Source organism: Saimiri boliviensis, chromosome 12, assembly GCF_048565385.1.
Source record: "Saimiri boliviensis isolate mSaiBol1 chromosome 12, mSaiBol1.pri, whole genome shotgun sequence".
Lineage (NCBI taxonomy): Eukaryota > Metazoa > Chordata > Mammalia > Primates > Cebidae > Saimiri > Saimiri boliviensis.
In genome coordinates this window covers 96,672,681-96,700,294 of record NC_133460.1, presented here as the reverse complement: position 1 = coordinate 96,700,294, position 27,614 = coordinate 96,672,681, and the positions used below count along the sequence as shown (strand labels likewise).

Here is a 27,614-nt window from a genome sequence, read left to right as displayed (position 1 = left end):
CAGCTATTTAATTCTAAGGTGCACTATGTGAAGCAAAGCCTAAAACATTTTTACACACTCTGTCACTCTGACACTTATGCACATGTACACAGACACAATGCTGCAAAGGGTTGCAAAGAGATTTCATAGAGAGCTTGGACTTTGTACATTCCAGTAATATTTCTGAAAATGTTAGCCGAAGGAAGAGTTCAGGATTAACATTTGACATACTGGGCCACATTTTTGGAAGATTTACACAAAAGAAAGGAGGAAGAAAGAGAATGGCAGGAAGGAGAGATGACGAAATAGTTGATTCATAAACAATTCTCCCTCAAATTACTTTTTCTCAATTGAGGGCATTCTGGGTCTTTTCAGAGTTACTGAATTGATAATGATAATGTGGCATTATGTAGTCATTACAAATGGTTTCAAATTATTATGTAATGAAAGCTTATAGCATTCTTATTCTGAAACTCATCTTTCCATCCTCCCATCTAAATACCACATAGTCATTTGTTACTGACAGGAATATATTCTGTACCTCAGGTATATTTAAAATGTAGAGGGGGTAAAAAAGTGAGAAATTCTGGCTTCGTTGGCCCAGGGCACAAATATTTAGATCGTGCTTGACTTCTTTCAACTGATCAGCCTTGTGAGTTCAATTAGAAAGTCATTGATTATCTTAGGGAAAAAAAACTATGAAATAAAAAAAAATTAGCCTTTAATCATAGGAAAAGACTTCCAAATTTATCTTTTTGGGGGAGGGAGAGGGAGATGGAGTTTTGCTCTTGTTGCCCAAGCTGGAGTGCAATGGCTCGATCTCGGCTCACTGGGCTCACTACAACTTCTGCCTCCCAGGTTCAAGTGATTCTCCCGTTTTAGCCTCCTGCATAGCTGGGATTATAGGCATGTGCCACCACACCCGGCTAATTTTTGTATTTTTAGTAGAAACGGAGTTTCACCATGTTAGACAGGCTGGTCTCAAACTTCTGACCTTAGGCGATCCACCTGCCTCAGTCTCCCAAAGTGCTGGGATTACAGGTGTGAGCCACTACACCCTGCCTCCAAATTTATCTTTTTATGGCCCATAGCTATAACTATAAACTGTATGGTTTATCAGAATAGATATAGCTTATATGTATACAGCATTACACATTTTTGCCTTTTTAATCGTACTAATAAAGCCAAATGTTCTTATTTCTTTTGTTTTTATATAGGGTTATTCAGCACAGTAACACTATTCAAACATTAATACACAAATTCCAAGTTTCAGCTTTAGCTGTGAGTACATTAATAAAATTGGCTGCACAGCATTCTGAGTGACTAAGGAGAATTTGTTATAGGAGAACCCTAAATCTCAGAAATAGATGACATTAGGCCTTGTTTTTAATGGGCGCAAAATTAGTTTATAATTTAAGCGACTTGTTTTAGGTGTACCTATACTACTTCTCTGCTAAATCATTTTCACATTACAGACACCGGGGATGGCTTGCAAGATGCCTTTCTTATGTTCTTTTTATTCAAGAGCGAGATGTGCATAAGGGCATGTTTGCCACCAACGTGACTGAAAATGTGCTGGACAGCAGTAGGTAAGGGCGGGGCATAGGTGTAAAGGTGGGCAGAGGCAGGGAGGGGTGGTAGGAGTGGGAGGGGGAAGTAATTCTCCTTAGTAACTTTTAGTTTCTTTGGGAGTATATCTCAAGAAGTGTTCACATTTCCAAACATTAAATGTTAAGTTCCAAAGGAAACTAAGGAGAACAGATGCTTTGGTGACAGTGCCATGAGGGAATGGTAGTCTTGTTTTGTGGATTAATAATTAAATGGGTTTCTAAAACATGAAAGGCAAATAGGAGTTCAGAGATGCATATATTTCTAGAGTTCTCTGTTTTCTGTAATATAAATGTTGGAGACACTGTATTTCCTATTTTATAGCCAAAAGAGAAATCAGTTTGATATTGTTGCCAGTTACTGACTACCTAGGTAGAAATTTTTGTACTCGAAATTCGTCATTGCTAGAAATCTTGAGAGAATGAGATACTGCCTTTGCTCTCACAGGAGCTTGGTTACAAATGCTAGAGATTGGCTGGAACTCAGGTGGAAGGGGAAATACACATTCTACAGCGTGAGAGTTTGGGTGAAGGTGTTCCAAACTCCCATACTCTAGAATGTTTATTCTAGAATACTGGCCTCATTGGTGTGGCCAGTTTTAGAGGTCTACGTGGATCTGGGGAGCAGGAAACCAGGGTGACTTAAAAGCCTGCTTTGACTTCTCAAGAGTCGTTTGTAGATTCTGTGTTATGTTTGTTAAGGCCTGAACAGGGATGGCACGTAGTACATACTCAAGAAATACTTCTTCAATGAATGAGTGAGTAGTTGATAATAGAGATGCACCAGTCATGGTAATGACTTGTGGAAACATTCCGGGCCAGGATGCAATTAATGCTTTTTAAGAAATAGACTTGGGGTGCATTCATGTCCTTTGGTATTGGTCTTTTTGTATTAGTGAAATGTGGGGCTCTGTGGAATTTTGCTCTACTTCACTAGTCCAAAATCAACACCAGTGGGAGAAAACACCATTATTTGAAACTCTTAGATTATTATATATTCTCTTTTCTTGTTAAAACCTTCAAGTATGTTTATTTCATCCTGATGTTTTGACTAGTAACTGGGATGTTAGAAGTGGTTGAAGGAGGTTGGACCTCATGCTTTTTCCCCTAAGTCAACTGGAAGATTTATAAAACTGGATTAAATGTTTCCTTTTATCTCACCGCTTATTACTATGTGCTGTACCCTTTAGATCTTGAGCTGTGTCTTTTAAACATTACTGGTTTGAGTTGAAAAAATATTTATAAATATTTATGTCCATTTTTGATCCCTCCCAGTGTTTTACGTATAGTTTTACTAACGGAGTCACAATAGAGTTAATAGTAAATTAGGTCTTCAAAAGAAAAATCACACATTGATTTGGTAGTAGAGTTTTGGATACCTCTGAATTACGTGCCTAAAGGGATAACCTTTCCTTTACTCTCTTCTGCTAGAAGGCAATTTTGCATCTCTCACACTTTAATGGGAACATTCAGATTCATAGAGTTGTCACCCAGTACATTTGAATTAAATTCTTCAGTCTGCTTTTCAGATTCCTCAGAGATTCATTGATTTAGGAATATCAGTGAATGTCCCTACCTCTCCTATCTCTGTTAATTGATAGGAGCCAGTGTCTTTAATAACCAGAAAGAGCACTTTTAGCTTGAGCTTATTCTTTCATATTATCACATTTCAAAGAGAACGTACATTTTGTTTGGGGATTTATAACTGCAGTTTAGAAAATACTGAATATAGAATGAGAACCAGTTACATCGTCTCTCCATTTTCATACCAGAGTACAAGAGGCAATTGCAGAAGTGGCTGCTGAATTAAACCCTGATGGTTCTGCCCAGCAACAATCAAAAGCCCTTAACAAAGTGAAAAAGAAAGCTAGAAGGATTCTTCAAGAAATGGTTGCCACCGTCTCACCAGCAATGATCAGGTATTAAAAAGCAAGGCAAAAAGCTTTCAGTCACAGTCATGGTGATTTGAGCAAATAAGACTGAATTATTGAACTTTCCTAGCACAGTTCTTTGCCCAAAAAATGTTTTAATGAATCCTGATATTGAATTAAACTCTTGTTTATATTCTTATTCAGCTTTCATGCAAAGTAGCACTGTGTTAGGCTTGAAGGTACCTTCCTCTCTGTTAATTGATAGCAGCCAGTGTATTACAATTGACATCTGCTCATCTAGACTAGTTGTGAACCAACTTTGACATAACCGAGTCATAAAAGGAGTGGTTTGCATGCATCAGAGGCATCATTCTGCTCAATAAATATTCGTTTGCCTTGGTCATTTGCTTCTGCAGTATCAAGTGTTATTAGAGTGATATATGATTGTAGTCCATAATAAAGGGATACTTCTGTAAGTTGTATATATATAAAGTTAGGTCTAATCCAGCAGTTCAAATACACAGGCACGCATGTAAACACACACACAAAGTCATTTACAAGTACGTTTAGGTTGTAGGTCCAGAAATTTAAGTAGACAGAAGTCAATAGTATATACAAATATATGTGTGTACATTTATGTTTTTTGTTTGTACTTTGTTTCAGACTGACTGGGTGGGTGCTGTTAAAACTGTTCAACAGCTTCTTTTGGAACATTCAAATTCACAAAGGTCAACTTGAGATGGTTAAAGCTGCAACTGAGGCAAGAATTTCTGTGAATATATGGCCCCGTTTTCCCCTCCTTTGTAGAGTGCTTTTAGAGTTCTTGTGGAAATGTTCTCTTGTGTGCTGTTGTGTATTTCAACTCATTTGGGAGATTTTCCTTATTTGTGGTAACTTCAGTAGCTGTGTGTTTGGGGAGGAGAAATGGGAGTTCTTACCAGCAATATGCAGGATTCCTTTTGTAAGTTACCTTGCAACAACCCTGAAAATCTGGTAGAACAATCTCTATTTTGTAGATGAAGCAATAGAGACACAGATAGATAAATAGGTTGTTTCAAGTGGCAGATAATAAGTGACTTGCCCTGGATTTCAAACCAATCCAAGCCTGACTCCATAAGCTGTGCTCTTTTTATATCAGTAGAGCTGCTTCTCAGAAAATGTGTAGGTCAACTGGAACTCTTGATTGCTCTTCTTTCCCCAACTGATTTCTGTTGTTATAGTTGCTTTTATTTTTAGCTCGGTAAGTATTACATTGAAGGAAGTTCATATTATTGGAAAATGTTTTTAAAGAGTGAGTCACTAATTAGCCAGTGTTTGAGTGACTCTAGCCAAATATGCAGTTGCAAAGTGTGATTGAATTTTACATTTGAATTTTAAATTTGGCATTTTTCCCTTTGCTAGACGAATTTGCCGCTTATATTTCTACCAGTTCATAGATCCCATATTGACTATCTGCTGCTCACTTTCATTCTCTTCTGCCATAACATCAAAGCACCATACATTGCTTCAGGCAATAATCTCAACATCCCAATCTTCAGGTAAGATGAGCTTGAGATTTAAGGAACTAAAAAGATTATGTTTTGAATTTTTGGGTTTTTAAAATTATACCTTTGGATATATCTTATTGTAAGGATGACATTAGCACTTTTTCTTTTATTATAAAAGTGATACATATTTATTGTGTAAAATTTGGAGATACAAAAATTGCATTAAGACTGTCACCATTATTTATGTATTTTATGTGGGATACTTGGTGAACTGTGACTCCCTAAACTTTACGGCCATTATTTATCAAATAGATAAAAGGCAATTAGAAAGGCAAGATAGCAAAGTATTGTACCAGGCTCAGCAGTAAGGAGTTGTGTGGCCAGGGAGGGGGCAGCGATGTGGGAGAGGGGTTACTGGTATAAAGATAACCATACTTGGTACTTTGACCTCATAATTTAGTAGAGCTAGAGCCACGTAAAAAGTACAGTATAATGTGAAAGGTGTCTTTTAGAGGTTTTCAGCTTTTTAAAGGTTTTTTAGAGGTTTTCCTCAATGCATTCCATTTGCAGGAAATAGTCTGTGCAAATGCAGAGATACAGGAGCATGATATGGTTGGGAAGTGATGGACAATTAGGTAAGGGGGGAATATGGGATGCATTGGGAAGGATCAGAGACTGAAGGTGGTAGCTGCATAGGTAGTGAGAGCCAGATCAAAACAATTTCTAAGCCAAGAGATTAGAGTCTGTCCTGTACTTGAGAAATGGCGTGTTCAGATTTGTATTTTGCAAGGTCATTCTGGATTAGAAAGAATGAAATCAATTCTGATTCCATTTAGATAGTTTAGGCAGAAGATAATGCAGGCCTGAATTAAAAGTATAGTAATGCTTTTGGACAGGAGGGCTTAGATTTTAAAGTATTTAGTAGCTTGAATTTATAAGACCCAGTGCTAGTCCATATGGGGGCTCAATAGAGAGAGAGAGGAAGTAACAAGATTCCCAGGTGTTTACCACCTAGGAAACTGGGTAGATGGTAGGTCTGATCACCACCAAGGAATTGGTGAGGAACTGGTTGAGCTGGTTTAGGAAGTTAAAGTTTCAAACCTGAAAGCACAAAGCAACTCTAACATCAGCTCTGTGGGTAGAGAGTGGGTAAGAGGAGCATGAATTTAGGAAGAGACTAGAAGGCAAGTGGGCTGGCTTTAGGAAAGGAAAGGTTGTGCAGTAGAGCTTCACAAGATGGCATTCGTCACCTTTGTGTGCTGTGTCCTCAGTATCACAATCTAAGGAGCTCCTTGATCCCTTGGTTCAGAGTTCTCTAGGCTTTCAGAGTTCTGTAGCTAACCAGACTCCTGTGACCACCTAAAGAGAAGCCATGCATTCATGCAGTCAGTGATATGTATCCAGCAGTGCTTTAGGCAAGAGAGAACAAAATACATAGTCCTTGCCTTCACATAGCTGAATGGATAATACAATAGAGTGTGATATGACCCTATAGGGTAGATGTGCTTTTCCAAGAATTGGAATATCTGTGTTTACTCTCCAGGGTACCTCTTCCCAGGACCAAGGAACCTGGGAAACTGAATTAGAAAATCATTTGGAAGTTTCTGGTGGGCATAGACTTAAAGGGAAGAGGACTGTTCTGTTGGGGCTCTAGAGAGCCCTTGCTTCTCTTGTAATTAGACTATTTCCTATACCCATTTCCTCCGCATTTGGTTCTCAACTAGGATTTCTTGGAACTACTTAATAAACACTGATAGTTTTTTATAATCCAGCTTTCCCTTTCATGGACTCTGTGCCAGCCATTGCGTAGCTCATCTGTCCTTCAGACACAGCAGGCTGTAGATAACCCAGCCTGTTTTCGTGCAGCTTTCTTCTGTTACATGACAGCCTCCCCATTCACAAACCACTTCTCAGGTGTTGTTTTTGTGAATGGCTCATCTCATTCATTATGAATTTATTCTGCAGAGTTTTACTGTCAAAGGGTGATGACTAAGTTTTGGCAACAACTTACTGTGGACTCCTTGTGTTTACTGTAGAGCAGCGGTCCCCAACCTTTTTGGCACCAGGGACCGGTTTCATGGAAGACAATTTCCACAGACCACAGGGATGGGGAGGATGGTTTTGGAATGATTCCAGCACTTTACGTTTATTGTGCACTTTATTTATATTATTATTACATTGTAATATATAAAGTAATTATTACACAACTCATCATAACGTAGAATCACTAGACGGTCCCACCGGGGAGTGATGGAAGACAGTGACAGATCATCAGGCATTTAGAGTCTTATAAGGAATGCACAACCTAGATCCCTCAGGTGCAGTTTACATCAGGATTTGCACTCCTATGAGAATTTAATGCTACTGCTGATCTGACAGGAGGCGGAGCTCAGGGGGTAATGCTACCAACGGGGAGTAGCTGTAAATACAGATGAAGCTTTGCTTGCTCTCCTGCTACTCGTCTTCTGCTGTGTGGCCCGTTCCTAACAGGCCAGGAACTGGTATTGGTCTGTGGTCCTGAGGTTGGGGACCACTGCTATACCCCAAAAATATATATTTATTAACATTTATATAATATATATATATATATATAATAACATATATATATTAACATTTGTATCACTTGAAAAGAATAGGAGGCTGTGAGTTTGGAAAGATTGACTTAGACGATTTCAACTTCATATCAAAATTAGTGTTGTAGAAAGAGACATGGGAATGGAAAAAGAATTGTTTTATGCCTGTGTATGTGCAAATGAAGCATATTTTTGTTTCATGTTATGTTTTGGAAAGATGGTTATGCGTGGTTTCAGTTGAATGCAATTATTTTCAGTTGGATAAAATTATTACAAGGACCCCCCTATAAGCAATAATTATTTGAGAAAATTTCCCCCAAGGAGCTTTTATGATAAACATCATATTCATTTTGTAGTAAACATGCCATGAGCAAATTGCAGGATATCTAAGGGTCAGTGTCTTCAGACCCTGGGCAGGATTTTAAAATTTAGAAGTGTTACATAATCCTCTTAAAATTTATACTATCACCTTTATGGTAATATGTCATGCAAACTCCTTTTGGCTTAGAACACATGTCATAGAGGTTCATTTTACACAGTGATATCCCAAAGACTGATGAACAATTTAAATGAAACACGTCAATATATGGAAAATGAAAAAATGCCTGCATTTTTACTGTCAGCAGCTCATACAGCACATATGGCTTATATCCAATTGGCAAATGTTTTGAATTAACTTGGAATGTGAGTATTCTTTTTACATTTCTCTTCATAAATAATTCATGCATTCTGAATTTGTAGTACCTTGATCCATAAGCTTGGGGGCTTCTTCATACGACGAAGGCTCGATGAAACACCAGATGGGCGGAAAGATGTTCTCTATAGAGCTTTGCTCCATGGGGTATGTATGATTGCTAATTATCCTTAGAGCCATTGTGTTGGTTATCACAGGAAAAGCAAAAATGATGCTATTGAGTTCGGATTTTTAAGAAACTACTATTTGGGTAACTTGAGTGATTATTGCTTAAGCTTGGTGATTTTGTTGTTGTTGTTGTTATTACCAAAATAGAGCATGGAGGAGCTGCTTTAATAGTGTGAATAAGATACTTTGTCAGCAGTGAAGTTATATTTTTCTGTTTTGCTTTTTAAGATTTAATTTTTCTGAGCTCATTCTAAGTTGAGTGGTCTTGAATTCATGTTTTACTTTCTTCTCATATCCTAGCATATTGTTGAATTACTTCGGCAGCAGCAGTTCTTAGAGATATTCCTGGAAGGCACGCGTTCTAGGAGTGGAAAAACCTCCTGTGCTCGGGCAGGACTTTTGTCAGTTGTAGTAGATACTCTGTCTACCAATGTCATCCCAGACCTCTTGGTAATACCTGTTGGAATCTCCTATGATCGTATTATCGAAGGTCACTACAATGGCGAACAACTGGTAAGGGTACCTCCACAAAAATTGTCTTCGTTTATCAAGTTTTGCTTTTAGATTTAACTTTTAGAATTTGGATTTGCTTTTAGAATTAACTAAGCTTTTTTTTTTTTTTGGTACTCCCTATGTTTAAAGCATTGTATGAAATGTGACGGGGTGGGCACAGTGAGTAGCTTTCATGCCCTATTATTAACTTGAATAGTAGTGCTTATATGGTGTCTTCCTGAGCTTGGCAGAAATGACATGGTTAGATTTATCAGTGCTAACCTTGGTCAGGGGATTGGGAAGTGGGAGAAGACTTGTCACCACGTTGCCATCTCTGCTGTGGAAGGTTATCTGTGGTTTGTTCTACCCAGGGCTTACTGATAATGTGCATATTTTAAATTGGGCTTGAAGAACTGGTAGGGGTCATGGTGGTGAAAACAGCTACAAATTAATTTGAGAAGTAGCAATAACTTTTTCAATACACCTTTTTATTGACGTATGATAGTTAACAAAAGAGTATACAAATCATAAGCATGTAGCTTGAATTATCACAAAGTGAATACATCTATGCAAGTAGCACCCAGATCAAGGAACAATATTACCAGGACCTCTGAAACCCTCCTGGTGCATCTCCTATCTTTATCCCCTCAAGGATAATCATTAATTTAATTTCTTACACACTGGGTTAGTTTTGCCTATTTTTGCTCTTACATAAATTGGATAATATGTGATCTGTACGCATCTGGTTTCCTTTGCTGAAGCGGTTGTTTGTGAGATTCATCCACATTGTTGCATGTAGTTTGTTCCTTCTCATAGCTGTGTAGTATTCCAGTGTATGAGAATACCACAATTTATTTTACTGTTAGCAAAATGTTTGTCTGTAATCATGCTTGTGTATTTTTTCTTGATGACCACATACATTCATTTTGTTGGGTATGTGCCTAGGAGAAGAACTGATGGGTCATTAAAAAATGTGTATTTTCAGCTGTAGTAGGTACTGCCAACCACTTTTATCAGAATGGTTTTACCAACTTACCACTCCAATCAGCAGTTAAGAGTTCCAGTGGTATTTAGTTTTGTTATTATTTATTGCAGAAATTTGGGGTGAAGTACTTATTTCAAGCTTATGCCTCCACACATGTCAGAAATTCAAGAGGCTTTAGAAATTGTTAGGCTTACAAACGAAGTGATATGATTTGCATGGCACTCTTCTTGTGTTCTGTGAATCTGTCCTTGATGTGTACCCTGCTCATTCTGACTGTGTCTCGCAAGTTCATTTATGAGTCTGTGTCCATTATATGTCCTGTCATTGTGCCTTATGTATAATAGATATTAGGTGCCTACTGAATGAATACTCAGTTCAAAGGCTGCTGTGAGGCTGGATTTGCAATTACTTGGCTAATATTAGATATTTAGACTCTGGGGATCATCAGACCTCAGATAAATGGCCTCTTTGAAGTTTGATTTTTGTTTAAGAACCACAGAACACTTTTCCAGGTTATGTCAATTTTTCCTTTGTTAGTTTGCAGTTGTATTTTTGTGAATTGTGTGACCGTTATACTAAATGAAATAGCATTAGATGTTTCATTTTTCATTGACTGAATTATATCTCCCAATGACACAATTACATCTTTTAGCATCTTTGAATACCAAACATTTTCTGACAGGCCGCAGTTAATGACTCCTTCCTTTCCTTCTTCATTCATTGTTCGTTTTCAAGATGAACTTACAGTTTCCATGAAACAAATTATTCTGTGGATAATAGAATGTTTGTGTATGTGTTGGCTTTCTCACTATGTTATTCTCACTGGAATTTAGGGCAAACCTAAGAAGAATGAGAGCCTGTGGAGTGTAGCAAGAGGTGTTATTAGAATGTTACGAAAAAACTATGGTTGTGTCCGAGTGGACTTTGCACAGCCATTTTCCTTAAAGGTGAGTGTCTATTGAAATGAAACCATGTTGAAGCATCGACTTGAGTCAGGGGTTCCAGTCCTGACTCTTAACAGCACCTCTCTGTGTAATGTGGGGCTGCAGTTTGCTCTCCCGTAAAATGAGGACTATGACGAAGGTGGTGTTTCCTACATTTTTCCACAAAATTTGCCTATTGACAAAGGAGAGTGAATTTCTCTTTTGGGAAGATATCAGGCTCAACATTTATTGCTATTATTTAATTCATGACAATCTATTTGACAGTATAGTAGGGAAATTATACTTAACAGTAACTTATTGTATATTTCAAAATAAGTAAAAGAAAAGAATTGTAATATTCCCAGCATATACAAAAAAGGTAAGTGTTTGAGGTGATGGTTATGCCAAATACCCTGATTTTATCATTACATGTTGTATATAGGTATCAAAATATCACATGTACCCCAAAATATGTACAACTGTTATATATCAATTAAAAACCCCCAATAGTCAAAAAACCATTTTGAGATGGATGAATGAATAAATGAATAATTGTAAAAAATAAAAATTCATGTGAATCTTTCATGTGCCTTTATAATATGTATTTATATCTTATTTTTTAAAATTGTGTTTAGGGGAAATTTTTCCAAACAGCTCCCATAAAATCTGGGTAAACTTTTTTTTTTTTTTTTTGATATGGTGTTTTGTGCTCTTGTTACCCAGGATGGAGTGCAGTGGCACAATCTCAGCTCACTGCAGCCTCCGCCCCCTGGGTTCAAGTGATTCTCCTGCGTCAGCCTCCCAAGTAGCTGGTCATTACAGGTGCCTTCTACCACACCTGGCTAATTTTTATATTTTTAGTAGAGACGGGGTTTCACCATGTCTGCCAGGCTGCTTCTGAACTCCCGACCTCAGGAGAATTGCCTGCCTTGGCTTCTGAAAGTGCTAGGATTACAGGCGTGAGCCACCATGCCCAGCCAAAGCTGGGTAAATTTGGCATTTAGGGTGATGCTCTCTGTGTCCTACTGTGTAGAATCCAGTACCCACACATCCAAGGGATAGTGCCATCCTCATTGAAAGTCTGGGGCTGGCCGGTCACCGAAGTCCTTGCTGTTGTAAATTCTTAAGATATTCAAATTGTAAGGAGAAGGAGAAGAATGGGTACAGAAGTAGGGAGCCCAGGGATAAGGAGCAGAAGGTCCCGCATCCTTTTATTCAACTTCCTGGCTTCACTTTAGGAGACTCCAGCTGCTGTGGTAGATGCTTGCTGGCCTTAAATGCTTGATCTTTTAGAGTCTCATCATTTCTTGCCACTTTTCTTTTTCTTTGTTTTTTAAACAGTCACATAGCTCCTCTATCTTGTTATAATTTGCTTTTAGATTGAGGTTCTTTTGAAAATAATGTGACCCTTGGGTTGCCAGATGATTTTTAAGTATGATTATGTCTGTTATCACTATTAATGATATTGGGAATGTCAATTTTATGAAGATGTGTGAGAAAAGGTAAGAATTTTCTTTTAATTTTAAAATGATTTTGTTTGAGCATCCTATTCTTTGGGTCTTCAGTTCTTAAGTTCAGTTTCATGCTTAGCAACATTCTTGAGTCATTCTGGACTTCCAAAGGTAGCTTGGGATATAGAGAGTATTTTCCATGTTTTATAGCATGGCTTATTTTATAAACAACTCCCTTTTAACCTTTGGAAGATGAAATTGTATTTTATATGTTGGTGGGAAAGTGAGAGTAAATGATCATGTTGTATTTTTTTTCTCCAGGAATATTTAGAAAGCCAAAGTCAGAAACCTGCATCTGCTCCACTTTCTCTGGAGCAAGCGTTGTTACCAGCTATACTTCCTTCAAGGTAAAATTTGTAGAATATTTTTACATGAATTAAGCCACTAAACATCTGTTATTTCTTGTATTTCATGGATTAACCTTATTAATAATGTGTACATTCTTATTTTCACTTCTTTAGTCAGGTAACTTTTCCCTTGGTCCAATAAGGGATGTTGAGATGACATGTTTTCATATTAGTTTGGAGGGTGTTTTTAATTATTTGCTTGTAAAATCTTTTTTATTTTGTGAATCATATAGGAATTCTTATTTGTTTTATGCTTTTTGAATGCTTGAAGTGATTTTTTTTTTGGTAGTAGGTTATTCGTATTGTATGTAAGTGAAATGTATAAAAGAATTCTGCTGTTTGAATTTTTCAGAATTCAAATTGAATTTCAACTTAGGGAAATTGAATATGAAGCCCTTCCCTTAATATGTGGAAGTGCTGAATTTTAAAAAATGTTTTAAAGTAGGGCATCTTGCTTTATCTATTTTTCTGTCGGTGGTTTTGGAAATGATGTATCAACAGACTGTTTAGTCATAACTAAATAACATATTTTGACCTGGCCATAATACGGTATGTTATGGAGGAAAACAACCCATAGAAATCATCTATATGTGGTTTGGATTTAAAGTATGTTGCAATTTAAAGTATCTAATTTATTTAAAGATCAATTCCACATAGTTTGCCTTGTAAAAGAGTGTGGTTGTGGGTTGATTTTTCAAAACACTTTTCAGACCCAGTGATGCTGCTGATGAAGGTAGAGACACGTCCATTAATGAGTCCAGAAATGCAACAGATGAATCCCTACGAAGGAGATTGATTGCAAATCTGGCTGAGCATATTCTCTTCAGTAAGTAGAATACCAAACCCTTTAATTCTGCAATTAAGATTCATCATAGTGCAGTGCAAACTATACAGGTTTTGGGATCTGCTGTGGTTAGTTTCTACTTCAGGTTCTATTAATTCACAGGTGGTAAGAGCTGAGTTATTAGAAAGCAGGTGATACCATGGAGATTGAGATAATATGAGTTAAACATCTTATACAGTGTCTGGTAATTAGTAGGTGTGCATGTGGTAGTTTTTTGTGCTTTTTAAAGATAGTATTATTAAAATGATTTGTTGCCTCTGTTGCTTATCATTATATTTTATTTGAACTAATTTGTGCTACAACATCTAGATTTATAGTTGTATGTCCATTTCTCCTTTGACCCCATAAGTTTTCATAATGCAGCAAATATGAGTAGCTTTCTATAAAGCTTTCCCTTAGCCATGGAGAATACAAAATGAATAATTAATGGTTCTGCACTCAACAAGCTCATGCTGTTGTCAGTGGGATGGTTGTACACAAATAATTAAAGTGAACCCAGAGAGGAGTGTGAGTTCAGTCTTCTTTAAGTTCCAAGTTGTATAGTTGTATCCTGTCATGGAGGCTGCTTTAAAATCCCAAGGCAGCGTCCTGCTTAGCCCGGTTGCGATTTTTTTCTTGCTATTCTCTGGGCCAGGACCCTGGTGATACTCTTAGCATCTCCTGCCGGTGCTACTGGGGAGCCCTCCCTCCTTCACCTTGCTCCTCCTGTTCTGGGGGCTGCTATTCCTGCTTAACTTTGGGCCAGAGGATTCTTTCTCAAGCACATTTGATTACGTCTCTCTCCTGCTTAAAATCTGGATACAAAAAATAATAACTTATTGTTGAAAAGTTGGAACATAAAGATGAAATAGATAGCAAAAACCCAGTACTGAAATAACCAGTGGTGTTGCTATGTAGTCTTTCAAAATATTTTTTTACAGTTTTGTATTATGCTGCTTTCTATTTATAACGTATGTATTAATATTTAAAAATTCTTTATAAATATTTTTAATAGCTATACATATAGTACTGAGTACTTTTTTAAATACTGGAGACAACTTCAATTATGAGTGATGAATGAAGTATTCATAAATTTATTGTTATCTTAGAAAACTCACAAATGTTATTGTGATTTCAGATTATTACTCCATGGATGTTCTCAGATTTGATTTATATAATTATAATTTTATGCAAATTCACAGTGTTGCAGTGTTGGGTTGTGCACTCTAGTTATTCTCAAGTGTGTTTCTGTGCCCTTCTTTCTTACCTCCCGGTCAGGTTGAAAGAGGAAACGCAAACATATTGAGCACCCATGACTGTAGCTCCTGTGCTGGGCCAATCATTTTGTTCTTACACAGTCTAATGAGCTAGGGTAGTATTTCCATTTTACCAATGAGAAACATGAGGCCAGAAATGTAAGTAATTTGCCCCAAGTCATGAAGTTAGTGAGTAAGTTAGGATTTGAACTCAGATTTTCCTGACTTCAAGTCAGCTGTTACCCTTCTACTACACTTTCCTTTTAACATGGGGAATACCAGCAAGAAGGGTGGAGTTGTAGTTATAATAGATAGCAAGTGGGTGCAAGTCAGGGAATATGGAAATGGGAAATCCTGTAGTAACTCAAACAGGCTTGTACTTTGGGTCTTATATTTCAATAAGAGTGTCTCTTCTTCATTCAGAAATTAAGTTCCATTGGCCTGGAGGTGGACTGGTCTTAGCCTGTTATATGATGAATAGTGATCTCTAATGAGGTTCCATTGTACCAGAACACTGTGATATTATAACTTTCTGTTGGTAAATCACACTTACTGGAAATGTGATAGAAGACTTTTATAGTTTTAAATACTCCTGTTTAAAATTTAGATATTTCAAATAAGTTCAGCTATATTTGAAAAAAGTACAACTAAATAAAGCTTTGTGTTTGCCTTCCAGCTGCTAGCAAGTCCTGTGCCATTATGTCCACACACATTGTGGCTTGCCTGCTCCTCTACAGACACAGGCAGGTATGTGTGCAGTGCCACCTGCAGTTAAGTAGGAAGCAGGAGAATGTTTTATCAGCTGCTCAAATACATATAATACATATTCAGGAGGCCGATTTGGCACACTCCTGGCTGGTAACTATGAGATAAACAGTAAAATAAGCTAAGGACCCTGTCCAAAGGAGTTTATCAACTTGGTGGAGGAAGAGTCCACATTAAAAAACAAAGCGAAACAAAACCAGACTGCTTAATATATGTAGTACTAAGACATTGCTTGATTAATAATGTAAATAAGTTCTATTTCATTAACATGTAGATGTATACTGATAGCAGATGCTTTTCAAATGAATTGACTGGCATTTTAGAATCCATCCTTTACCCTCCCAAAATACATTTGTTTAAGCTTTATGATTGGAGAAACCACACCAGTCTTGTCCCGTCATGTTCTCACTACCAAACGCAGTGCCAGTATATATAGGCACCCAATAAATATTTGTCAGATAAATATTTAAAATGAAGGGAATCTTGCTAAAAAATAAGCACTTCTTACTTGCAGATGGCTTTTTTTTCCCCTTTGTGATCTTAGCGCATATCATATGTCATGGCTGGAGTGTTCACTAGCATGTGTCATTCCTGGAGGACCAGCTTTTTAAGCAGTTTTCTGGCTCACTCTGCATTGGTGTTCTGGCCCTCCTCTATGTGCCAGCAGTGAGCTGCAGGAAAGCCAAGGCAAGGAGAAAGTCTTGGAGTGCTGGCCTCTCAGCTTTTTGGAAAGTAGGTTTCCACTGTCATGATACTGTTTTTGTCTCTTTAGGGAATCGATCTCTCCACATTGGTGGAAGACTTCTTTGTGATGAAAGAGGAAGTCCTGGCTCGTGATTTTGACTTGGGGTTCTCAGGAAATTCAGAAGATGTAGTAATGCATGCCATACAGCTGCTGGGAAATTGTGTCACAATCACCCACACTAGCAGGAACGATGAGTTTTTTATCACCCCCAGCACAACTGTCCCATCAGTCTTTGAACTCAACTTCTACAGCAATGGGGTACTTCATGTCTTTATCATGGAGGCCATCATAGGTATGTCAGGCCTTGAAATATTTTCAGCAATTTTCATGGCCAGTAAAAGAGCCTAAAACACATAGTGGTATCTGCTTTAATTTGGGTGATAGCCCCTTGCTTAAGGGAATGTGGCTATATTTTTAGTTTCCAAATGAAAATGTAATCTCCTGTTATATCACTGTTCATAACTACAATGAGTAGTTCTGAATTACCATTTGTATAGTGTTATCCTGATTAGGAAAGGCAGAGTGTCTTGCTATCCAGGAGCTGAAAATCTAACTGAGATGAGACACATACAGGGCAGCAAAGTGAGTGGAGGATCTCATTTGTGATAGGAGAAGAGAGGAAGGAGAGGACAGGGGGCTCATGTCATTGGAGAAGGTTTTGATGGAGTTAGGATCATATGGAATCAAGAATTGAATCGTGGGATTTACTTAAATTTCTCCAGCAAATACAGACCATTATTTTTGATGTATTAACAGTGTCTTAAGGTTATTCAAACCAGTTGAAGTTTTTCTTGGAGACTTAGAGCTGGCAACTTCATTGTTGCTTTGCTTTTCTTAGCTTGCAGCCTTTATGCAGTTCTGAACAAGAGGGGATTGGGGGAGCCCGCTGGCACCCCACCTAACCTGATCAGCCAGGAGCAGCTTGTGCGGAAGGCGGCCAGCCTGTGCTACCTTCTCTCCAATGAAGGCACTATCTCGCTGGTGAGTGAAGACTCTTCAGTGTTGTCTGGTCTCTTTTCTTGAGTGTTTTCATGAAAACATAAACCCCCTGTGTTTTTCTGTTAGAGAATGTTCAGCCCATTGTTGACACTTTATATTCCACTCCTGGATTTCAATGACCACCAAACCAGTATGTCATTTCCTATCTTGGTTTGCTCTTTGGCTCATTGTTCCACTGAATCCATTCTGCAGCTATGAGCCATGATAGGACAGATTGGTCAGTGTTCTCAGCAGTCACAGCCAAAGCTCGTGAGCACGTATTGTGTATGAGGCACTGGGTCAGTGGTTTGTAAATCATTAACCTACCCACCTGTAGATGATGGAACCACAGACGTTAAGAGTCAGAAGCATCCTTAAAAATCATCTATTCAACCCCTCTCAATTTACAAGAGAGGAAATCAAAGCCACGCAGTACTCATGAGCATGTACATTATATACCCAAACACTTTTAGGCATTTATCATGAGACATATGTATTAAGCAGTAGATTTCTTTTTTTTCAAATTCATCAACGTGTAGAATTCATATTTTATTTGAATTCTGGTATTTTCCTTTGTATGACTGTGTCTTGAATGTTGATGAGATGAGTACATGTGTTGGGAGTAGCGCCCCCTCCACACTATCCTTTGTGTGAGGTGTAGTAGTGTTGCTGTTGGGGAATCTGTTTTGCATGAACCTTGGGTGGTGGATTGGGAGGGATGAGGGCAGATAAGACTCCTAAGACTGACCTTTCCCTTTCCTTGGTTTTTGTTTACCTATTCCAGTGTTGTATTTCCTCATTCACCACTTTTGTGTACAGTGTTTATTATAAGATAACTTCTGCAGAGAAATTGTCTTATAAAGTAAAAGAAATGGATAGTGGGGGACTGATAAGCAGCCTTCAGAGGGCTTGCCACAGTGTGGGTGTGGGGAGAGCACCGAGCTCAGGTGTACCCTTTGCAGGTGGTGCAGCATTGGGTGCTCCGCCAGTCAGTGACAGAGGTTTCTTCTCAGGCTTTGTCCATGACCGTGTGTGTATCAAGAGGTTGGGCATTGGGAATCACACGACTTTACCCAATGGGGTGAGGGAGGTAAAAGAATGGAAGGATATGGCAGCTACCTTGTACCATTTTTTTCTGCCTTCAAAAAGGATAAAATGGTGGCATTTACATTTAAATGACTTTTCTTTTCAGCCTTGCCAGACATTTTACCAAGTTTGCCATGAAACAGTAGGAAAGTTTATCCAGTATGGCATTCTTACAGTGGCGGAGGTAAGAGGAAGAGCTTTTCTTTATTTGCCTTGATGACATTACTTGTTCTTCATTCCCTTATCTTTTCTGCCACTTATTTAAACCAGTAATTGGCCAGGCTCAGTGGTGTATGCCTGTAATCCCACCAGTTTGGAAGGCCAAAGTGGGTGGATCACCTGAGGTCAGGAGTTTAAAACCAGCCTGGCCAACATTGCAAAGCCCTGTCTTTCCTAAAAATACAAAAATTAGCTGGTCATGGTGGCACATGCCTGTAAATTCCAGCTACTTGGGAGGCTGAGGCATGAGAATTACTTGAACCTGAGAGGCAGAGGTTGCAGTGAACTGAGGTCATGCCACTGGACTCCAGCCCGGGCAACAGAGTGAGATTCAGTCTCATAAATATATAAATAAACCAACCAATAATTACATCTGGTATATAGTTATGTTCACATGTAGAGATGCAAAAAATAAGAATAGGGAGAGGAAGTATCCTTTGGGGTTATTTAATATTTTGGTTTCTATTTGTAAGTGGTGTTGTCTAAAACATATCCTGAATCGATTGTGTGACATCCAGAGGTTTGTGTGCTAAGTCGAGACATTACACCTGTCAGTGTGCTTGTAGCTTGCACATCTGCAGTTTTCATTTTTGAGATTGTTTTAATTTAGGTAGATTTGGTGTAGAGGGGATGGCCTGGAAAAGTAGATATCAATTAAGAATATGTGGGGGTGCTTTTATATGATCTTTCTGGTAGCTCTCCCCTCCTACCCACTCTTTTTTTTTTGTCCCCTGAGTTTGAGTTTGGAAGGGAAGTGGATTGACATTATGAATGGCTAAACAGAGAAGAGCCAGGAAGGGCCAGAGAAGAGGACTGCCTTGTCCTGGCTCCACTGGGCAGTTTGTGTGCCAGTGCATATTTATTTACTATCCATCATCTCCTTGACCTAGCAAGATGACCAGGAAGATATCAGTCCTAGTCTTGCTGAGCAGCAGTGGGACAAGAAGCTTCCTGAACCTTTGTCTTGGAGAAGTGACGAAGAAGATGAAGACAGTGACTTTGGGGAGGAACAGCGAGATTGCTACCTGAAGGTACTTTGGTGAAGAATTCTAGTGGATATGACAGGGATGTGCTGGAGTTTATGTTGCAGTGAAATCAGCTGGAGCCCTGGTGATGTCTTCATATCTAAAGAACCCCAACTAGCTCTGGTACCTCCTATGTGGTCAAGACACTCAGACTGTTTGAGTTGAATTAGTACTTTAGTCAGTTTAAGTAGAAAAGGAAAGGAGAGTCTGAAAAGTCAGGAGGATGAATGTCATAGATGAGACTTTCATCACCCTTTTATGAAATACACAGGTGCATACCTGTTTCCCTGTACCTGCACCCCTCATGAGGCAGCAGTTTTGCTGTTGAGCTGCCATCGGCCTGATTGCTTTTTTTGAGTCAGTCTTGCTATCCCTCCAAAAATGTCATACATTAAGCACTTTGCAGTCAGTTAAAACAAATACCATTATAGGAGAAAATTTAGATTAAAAAAAATTGTCCCTTTTTAGAAAAATCAATTTTGTTTAATTTATAATTTTAGAACTTAGTAGTAATGACCCATCTTTTCTGAAGACCCTAACCCTAACCTAACCCTTTTTTGACAGTTAGAATTGTCTTCTTTTTCACTTGGATGGTATTAGTTTCAAGATTGGGCGGTGATCTTGCTTTCACACTCTAGAGCAGGCGTCCCCAAACTACGGCCCGCGGGCCGCATGCGGCCCTCTGACGCCATTTATCCAGCCCCCCGCCGCACTTCAGGAAGGGGCACCTCTTTCATTGGTGGTCAGTGACAGCAGTACAGTATGTGGCAGCCCTCCAACGGTCTGAGGGACAGTGAACTGGCCCCCTGTGTAAAAAGTTTGGGGATGCCTGCTATAGAGGGGTTTCACTGAACCAACGTGTTTTGGGTAGGTCCAGTGAGAGCCTCCCAGCCATAAAGCACTCGTCATGGTGGCCATCATTCCTCACAGTACTGTACTGTGGGCAAAGGCCGTTTAGGGGAGGCAGGGAATAGGTGCTGAAGAAGGACTGAGATGGTCTTGGTGGTCTCCCATTGGCCTTTTTGCAGACTTGAGTGACGGTTGAGCCCAGGTTTCAAACTGTGGAGGGCCTGGTCTTAAGAGCAACTATTTTCAGTGACAATAACATATCGTAATTATGGCATTCAGTTATGAAAATTTCTTCTAGATGGCTGTTCAATGAACACAAGCCTTAAATACTATTAAAAAAAAGTGAGTGATGGCAATGAAGAACGTTTGAAAGCCAGCAGTTTTTTCCAGCAGAGGTTCTCTGCGTGAGGGGCAGTGGGCCGCTTTCAGGTAGTACTGGGGTGCGTGGCCATCTTCTCATGTTACTGGCTCTCCAGAGAAAGTCCTCTGTCCACCTGTTTCGTGTCTCTCGTCACTTCCTCATGACTTCATCTCCTGCTTTTGCTCTCTCAGGTGAGCCAATCCAAGGAGCACCAGCAGTTTATCACCTTCTTACAGAGGCTCCTGGGGCCTTTGCTGGAGGCCTACAGCTCTGCTGCCATCTTTGTTCACAACTTCAGCGGTCCTGTTCCGGAACCTGAATATCTGCAGAAGTTGCACAAATACCTAATAACCAGAACAGAAAGAAATGTTGCAGTATATGGTATGTTAAGTCACTATTTGGTTTTTTTAAAATCTTTGTTTTATTGATTACAGAAATTCGCTAATTGTAGAAAATTGGAAAAATGCAAACTTATCCTGACCTCTGACTCTTTGGTATGTTATGTAAGTTGAATGATACAGTCATACACACTTACATCTGGCTTTTTTCATGTAACATTATATTTGAGATTCATACAGTCGTTCCATTGTTCTTGTTGTGTAGTGTTCCATTGTATAAATGTTTACCACATTTTCATTCCACTGTTGATGGATATTTGGGTCATTTTCAGTTCACAGCTGCTTTGAACAGTGTTGCTGTGAGCATGTTTGAATATGTCTTTTGTTGAACATCTGTGCCCCTATATACAGCATATCTGTGGGGACAGAACTGCCTGGTTGTAGGCTCTGGGCATATTCAGCTTTAGTAGATACCGCCAAACAATTTCCAAGTGGTTATACCAATTTGTACTCCCACCAACAGTGTGTGTTTCACTTGCTGTACGTCTTGGCCAGCACTCTGTCTTGTTTGTTTTAGGAATTATGATTGGGGTGGGAGTAGTATTTTCTACAGTTGTAATTTGAAGCTGAATCTACTTTGAATCAATCTTTAGAGCCAGAAGGAATCTAATCTAATCACCTCATTTTATAGATGTGGAAAATACCTAAGGTCACACAGCTAGTTAATGGGTAATCTTGGGATCAGAATTCTTATTTCCTAACCTCTAGGCCTATGCTTTGTCTGCTTCCACCGATGTAGGAATTATGTGTGTACCACCGTATAGCTTAAAGAATACTTATACACCGTCTCGTTTGATTCTCACAAAAGTCCTGCAGGGTGGATGGTTGAGGTATTTCTACTTCCCTCCATTCCTCCGTATTTCTCTCTCTACACCCCCCTTTCTCTCCCTCTCCCTTTGTTTTTTTACCTCAAGAGAGGACAGAGTAGCTTTAAAGAAGCAGCAAGTCATCTGAGACCTCACAGATTGCCGGCCGTAGAAGTGGGGCCCCACCCCTGTCTGCTGACTTGCCCTCATTCTCTTTTTAGCTCCCCATACTTTCTTACTGTGGGTATTGGGATTGTCATGATTTGTTGGGCATAATCATTTGATGGGGTTTTATTTTCTCTCTCCAGCTGAGAGTGCCACATATTGTCTGGTGAAGAATGCTGTGAAAATATTTAAGGATATTGGGGTAGGTGTCCACCATTTATGGTACAAAAGCTGTCTTCTGTTCTCTTTAGGTCTAGTCTGTTTGAGCTGCCTTTGTGGTGGGGTAGACCCCGAGAAGAGCGGCTTCTGCTGGTTTAATGATAAAGGCACTTTTGGGAATGGGGCATGTAGGATGGATAGGGCTGTGTTGAAGCTGAAGCCCATCAGTGCAGATTTATTTGAATGTTCTGGAATTTACTAAGTTCACATCTATTCCCAAACTGTTATATATAACTAGTATCAATATGTTTCAAGATGCTACAGGTTGAATATCTCTTATCTGAAATGTTGGGACCAGAAGTATTTTGGATTTCAGATTTATTTTTATTTTTATTTTGGAATACATGCCTTATACTTACAGGTTGAACATCGCTAATCCAAAACCCAAAATGCTCTAATGAACATGTCTTTTGAGCCCCATATTGGTGTTCAAAACGTTTCAGATGTGGGAGTACTTCAGATTTTTGATTTTTATATTAGGAATGCTCAACATGTACCACAATCCTGGCTCTTAATTATTCTATATGATTTTTAGTTACTTTCTTGTATTTTTATAAGTATTCCTAGAAGTATCCTCAGGTGTCCTTTACTTTCATGATTCATGGGGAATGTGAGTCCATAGAGAGACTAGGGGCCTTTTTGAGGGACTGTTTATAACTTGATCCTAAGGCATTTTATAGTGTAGTTATGTTGGTTGAAATTTTAGAATATTGGTTGACCTCTATTCCAAAACAAAAAACCTTGCTTGCATTGGTAACTCCCACCCCATACTCACACTCACACATGCATACATACTTAAAACCACGATACGGTTTTGTGTGCCTTTACTGCCTTCTGAGGTCTAGCATACCACAGGTCAGGTTAGTAATAGAAATGGGTGGGGTTTTTTTTTGCCTTTAATTTAATCTAAACTTTTTCTTTAGGTTTTCAAGGAGACCAAACAAAAGAGAGTGTCTGTTTTAGAACTGAGCAGCACTTTTCTACCTCAATGCAACCGGCAAAAACTTCTAGAATATATTCTGAGTTTTGTGGTGCTGTAGGTAACGTGTGGCACTGCTGGCAAGTGAAGGTCGTAAGATGAGTCCCTTGTAGGTACCAGCTTCTGGCTTGAGAGTTGAAGGTGCCGTCACAAGGTCAGGCCTGCCCTGTCCCCAAGTGACCTCCTGGAAGACAAGTGCCTTCTCCCTCCATGGTTCTGTGATCTTCCCAGCTCTGCGTCGACACAGAAGCCTGGAGATAACACCTGAGGAGACCTCAGCCTCTATTCACAACTCCTAATCGGTAGACTACAAGACGAAATCTCAGTAAATTATTTTGGAGTTTATTAAAGACTTACATTTTAAGTCCAGCTTTTAAGGACTAATTACTGTGATGGACACAGACATGTAGCTGTGTTCTAGAACTGAATCTTGTATGATATTCTTAATGCTGTCGGGTAATTTGTTAGTATATTTTCTGGCTAATGGTGAATGCTGTCTTTAAAAATAATTTAATTCATTCACTCTTTCTCAGTTTTATCTTTGTCAATAGTAGCTACATTTTTAACGGGAGCACCTTTTATCCTAAAGTGCTTTATAAATGAATGGACTGATACATATCACACCCAGGTATCACTGTGCTGTCCTTTGCAGTCAGATTTAGAAAATGTTTTTAAGAGCTATGTGAAAACAGACAATATTAGTTTAGGTCAGGAACTGAGATATTGTAATCAAATAGCTGACGTGAGGAAGTTAATTTAGCTGGCAAAATTCTAGGTAAACTTGGCCAGAAAACTGGTATTGAAAGCTTTTGCTCCTATAAAAAAGTGCCATTGAGTTTTAAATGACCAGCAAGTATTTAGAACCCTTCTGTTTTATGTCTGTACCCCATCCTAGCCCTCAGGTAACACCTGCTTCTCACAGGTACAGCTGTTTCTTGGAAGTCCACCAACCAAATAGCAACTTTCCTAACTTGATTAGCTTGGGCTGACAGACTGTGTTAGAATATAGCGCTCTGGCTGCAGACCACTGATGAGGACTTCTGTACTGCACACACATTGTGTGCACTGCACCCCAGTCCAGGTGACTGGTGCCCACCCAAGTTGCGCAGGGCACAGCCTGTCCAGTTTATGTATGTGGTGGCCCTACTGACTGGTAATGGTTAGAAGCATTTATGGATTTTTAGCTTTGAGGAAAAACCATGGCTTTTAACAAATTTTTATGGGTTATATGCCTAAACCCTTGTGCCACATAGTGGTAAATAATTATGAAAAATGATCTGTTCATAATAGGTAGGTGCCTTTTGTGAGCAGGGAGCATAATTATTAGTTTATTATTATAATTATGGTGATTTCTTAAAGATCATGTAATGTTAAAACATTTTCTAACAGTTTACTGTTGCTTATCTTTAAGATATTATGGAATTAAGAATTCTTTTAGATGAGTGTTATACAGGTTCTTTGAATTTAGTATAAAAGTACTGAGAATTAAGTTTGTAACCTCCGTAAGCTTGGATTTTAAATACTAATAGTATCTCATAAATAACGTGTGTTTTGGGAGAGGGATGGATGATGATTGATATTTCACATTGTATGAAATATCATGTTTGAAATTCATAGCAATAATGCGATGCTGTTGTGATCCCTCTCAAGTTCTGCATTTAAAATACATTTTTTCTTTATAGGAATTCATGTACCATTAAGTCATTGTCAGCTGTAGTAACTTTGTTAAATAAGATGTCACATTTTAGCATTCCATTTTACTGAGTAGGGTAGAAGAACACGTCTTTTTCTTGGCTACTTTGGAGGATACCCAGGGAGTCTTGTGTGTTCCCTTGGGTGTTCCCCTTATCAGGGGAAACCAAACATTTCACTAGTCTCTTTTTTTCATCCTTTAAGTTGTAGATTAAGGATTACCCAAACTCACCATTAGTCAAGATTGGGACTCAGTTCCCAGTGGATACTCTGCCCTGCCTGTCACTGCTACAAAGAGCTGCTGCTTTGCCAGCCTGAGCAGAAAAAATATGGCTTCTCTTGCATTATTTTCCCTTTTGGTTGGTTTTGTTTTCTAGAAGTTCGATCAGATGCTTTGGGGAATGCAATGTATGATTTACTAGCTCTCACCACTTAACTCACTGTGAGGATAAATATGCATGCTTTTTGTAATTAACTGGTGCTTTGAAAATCTTTTTTAAGGGAGAAAAATCTCAACCAAAGTTAGGCTCATCCAGACAAGCTGACCTTTGAGTTAATTTCAGCACAACTCATTCTTCAGTGCCTCATGACTGAAAAAAAAAAAAAAAAAAGCAAAGCATCTTCACAATAAAGCTTCCAGATGCACCGTTTTGCTAAAGATACATTCTCATTGTTTTCCAACAGCAATAGCTTCCGCATAAGGTTAAACAAACTAGGTGCTTGTAAATAATTTATTACAGTTTACTTTATTGCATTTCTATAACATGAAATGCATGCCCTTCAGGGGAAGACTGTGAGTCAAGTTAAAAACACACAGACACGTACACACACACACACACACACACACACTCACAATATTAAGCAATATGAAACTACTCTGTTTTTAAAAATGAGAATGTCCTAAATGATTCAGAAGAGAGTAAGGCATTTTTGCACTCTTAAAATTGCATGAAAAACAAAGGCAAAAACCAGTGTGAAGTATGTAGAACTGCTAACTGAGAAGGCATCGAGCCTTCCTTCCGAGATCTGTTAATTCTCACAAAGTCATGAGGGTAAGTGGAGAAAATATTTCTGGGATTACAATGAATGTAAGCTCAGATTGTGGAATTTCCAGTAACCTGGATGGGAAAAAGCATCTCCCATAGTGCTCCATGTAATGTGAGTGCTCTGTGAGATGTTCATCAGTGTGTTATAGAAATGGTGTTGCTGGGAAACTAAGTTTGCACATGGAAACTTACAATGCACTTTAGCGCAGTAAGGGCTTGGCATCCAGCATTGAAAACTGTTTAACCCAGCATTGCCCAAACTGTTTTGACACCAGGACATTTTTCTCCTTTGGGATATCTATGAACCTCTCATTCATGTCCTGTGGAGAACATTTTGGGAAACACTATGTTAGATAGTTCTTTAAGGAGACAAAACAGTAATGAACAGATGGCACGGGGGCAGAATTTGCATGCGTTTTGTAACATCCAGTGTTGCGATGAATAGGTGTGTATTTCCTCCCCTAGAGAAAATAAGCACAGAAAATTATAATATAGGTGATTGGAGCTCTTTCCTTTGATAGAACAGCCCCAACGATCCTGGCCTTTTCACTGAAAGTATCAGAATGCATGGATGAATTGCGGTAAATGAGGTTTTAATTCAGATCTAGAAGAAAGTATTGTACAATGGAATGCAGATTTTTATCGACAGGTAGTTGTAGTGTTTAGACATGACAGGACCTATTGTTGAGGTTTATAAGACTTACTATGGGCTGTAAACCCGTTTTTTTAAAACTTCTTAGAAACCTGAGACTTGCCATCTGGCATTTTAGTTTAATACAAACTAATGATTGCATTTGAAAGAGATTCTTGACCTTATTTCTGAACATCTCAAGCTGTGAAATGTTTTGATGGAAGGTATTAAACTATTTGCCTATGTACAAAGAAATGTTAAGATTGTTGTAAAAAGAATTACCGTAAGGTACTGTGAAATACTGCGTGATTTTGTGAGCAAAACATACTTGGAAATGCTGATTGATTTTTATGCTTGTTAATGTATTGCAAGAAACACAGAAAATGTAGATTTGTTTTAATAAACCAAAAAATTAACATATTCTTGATGTGTTGGCTTTGTATTTAAAACAGTTTCTTACATAAATCATTAGACAAACAATTATCTTTTCTGACTTTACATAGAAACTTATTAAAATGCTTAATGATAGCTTCCATAAATGTATGACCCTACAGTACATGCTTTTATTATTGATGTGCAGCTTTCCAAATTTGATCAAGCATTTGGAGATGTAGGTCTACTTAGCTGTTGCTCTCCTTTTATTTAGTAAATATCCATATTCTAGAGAGATTCTTTGGGTTTTTGTAAAGATTTCTTTAAGCTTGGTGCTTGTTATAGTTTTACATATTTAAGTTTATAAAAAGTGTTTCCGCCAGTTTATCAGAGTGGATCAAACAGTATTAGTTTACTTTTTTGACTAGAAAATTCTTTCTTTTATCAGAGCACAGATAGATTTTGTGGATTCTTTAAAAGTTCTCAAATACAGCCTGATCTCCATAGTGCTCTGGGAACAGTGGTAGAGGTATTCCTGCTGATAATGTCTGTGTCATTTGGA

The 27,614-nt window shown here is 38.5% G+C and overlaps 1 protein-coding gene across 4 annotated transcripts in view; it reads left to right on the top strand.

The window, feature by feature from the left end:
• GPAM (glycerol-3-phosphate acyltransferase, mitochondrial) overlaps positions 1-25,661 on the top strand; it is a 62,639-nt gene extending 36,978 nt beyond the window's left edge. For all 4 annotated transcript variants that reach the window (XM_003922202.4, XM_074382877.1, XM_074382878.1 and 1 more), the window contains 17 exons: positions 1,455-1,568; positions 3,359-3,505; positions 4,121-4,217; positions 4,859-4,995; positions 8,259-8,358; positions 8,680-8,892; positions 10,690-10,803; positions 12,552-12,637; positions 13,348-13,463; positions 15,393-15,463; positions 16,254-16,518; positions 17,065-17,207; positions 18,397-18,474; positions 19,400-19,540; positions 20,936-21,125; positions 22,257-22,315; positions 23,256-25,661. In XM_003922202.4, coding sequence (XP_003922251.1) covers positions 1,455-1,568; positions 3,359-3,505; positions 4,121-4,217; positions 4,859-4,995; positions 8,259-8,358; positions 8,680-8,892; positions 10,690-10,803; positions 12,552-12,637; positions 13,348-13,463; positions 15,393-15,463; positions 16,254-16,518; positions 17,065-17,207; positions 18,397-18,474; positions 19,400-19,540; positions 20,936-21,125; positions 22,257-22,315; positions 23,256-23,372 — 2,188 coding nt within the window. In that variant the 3' untranslated portion in view covers positions 23,373-25,661. The remainder of the gene's footprint in view (positions 1-1,454; positions 1,569-3,358; positions 3,506-4,120; positions 4,218-4,858; positions 4,996-8,258; positions 8,359-8,679; positions 8,893-10,689; positions 10,804-12,551; positions 12,638-13,347; positions 13,464-15,392; positions 15,464-16,253; positions 16,519-17,064; positions 17,208-18,396; positions 18,475-19,399; positions 19,541-20,935; positions 21,126-22,256; positions 22,316-23,255) is intronic.
• Positions 25,662-27,614: the final 1,953 nt, after the last annotated feature.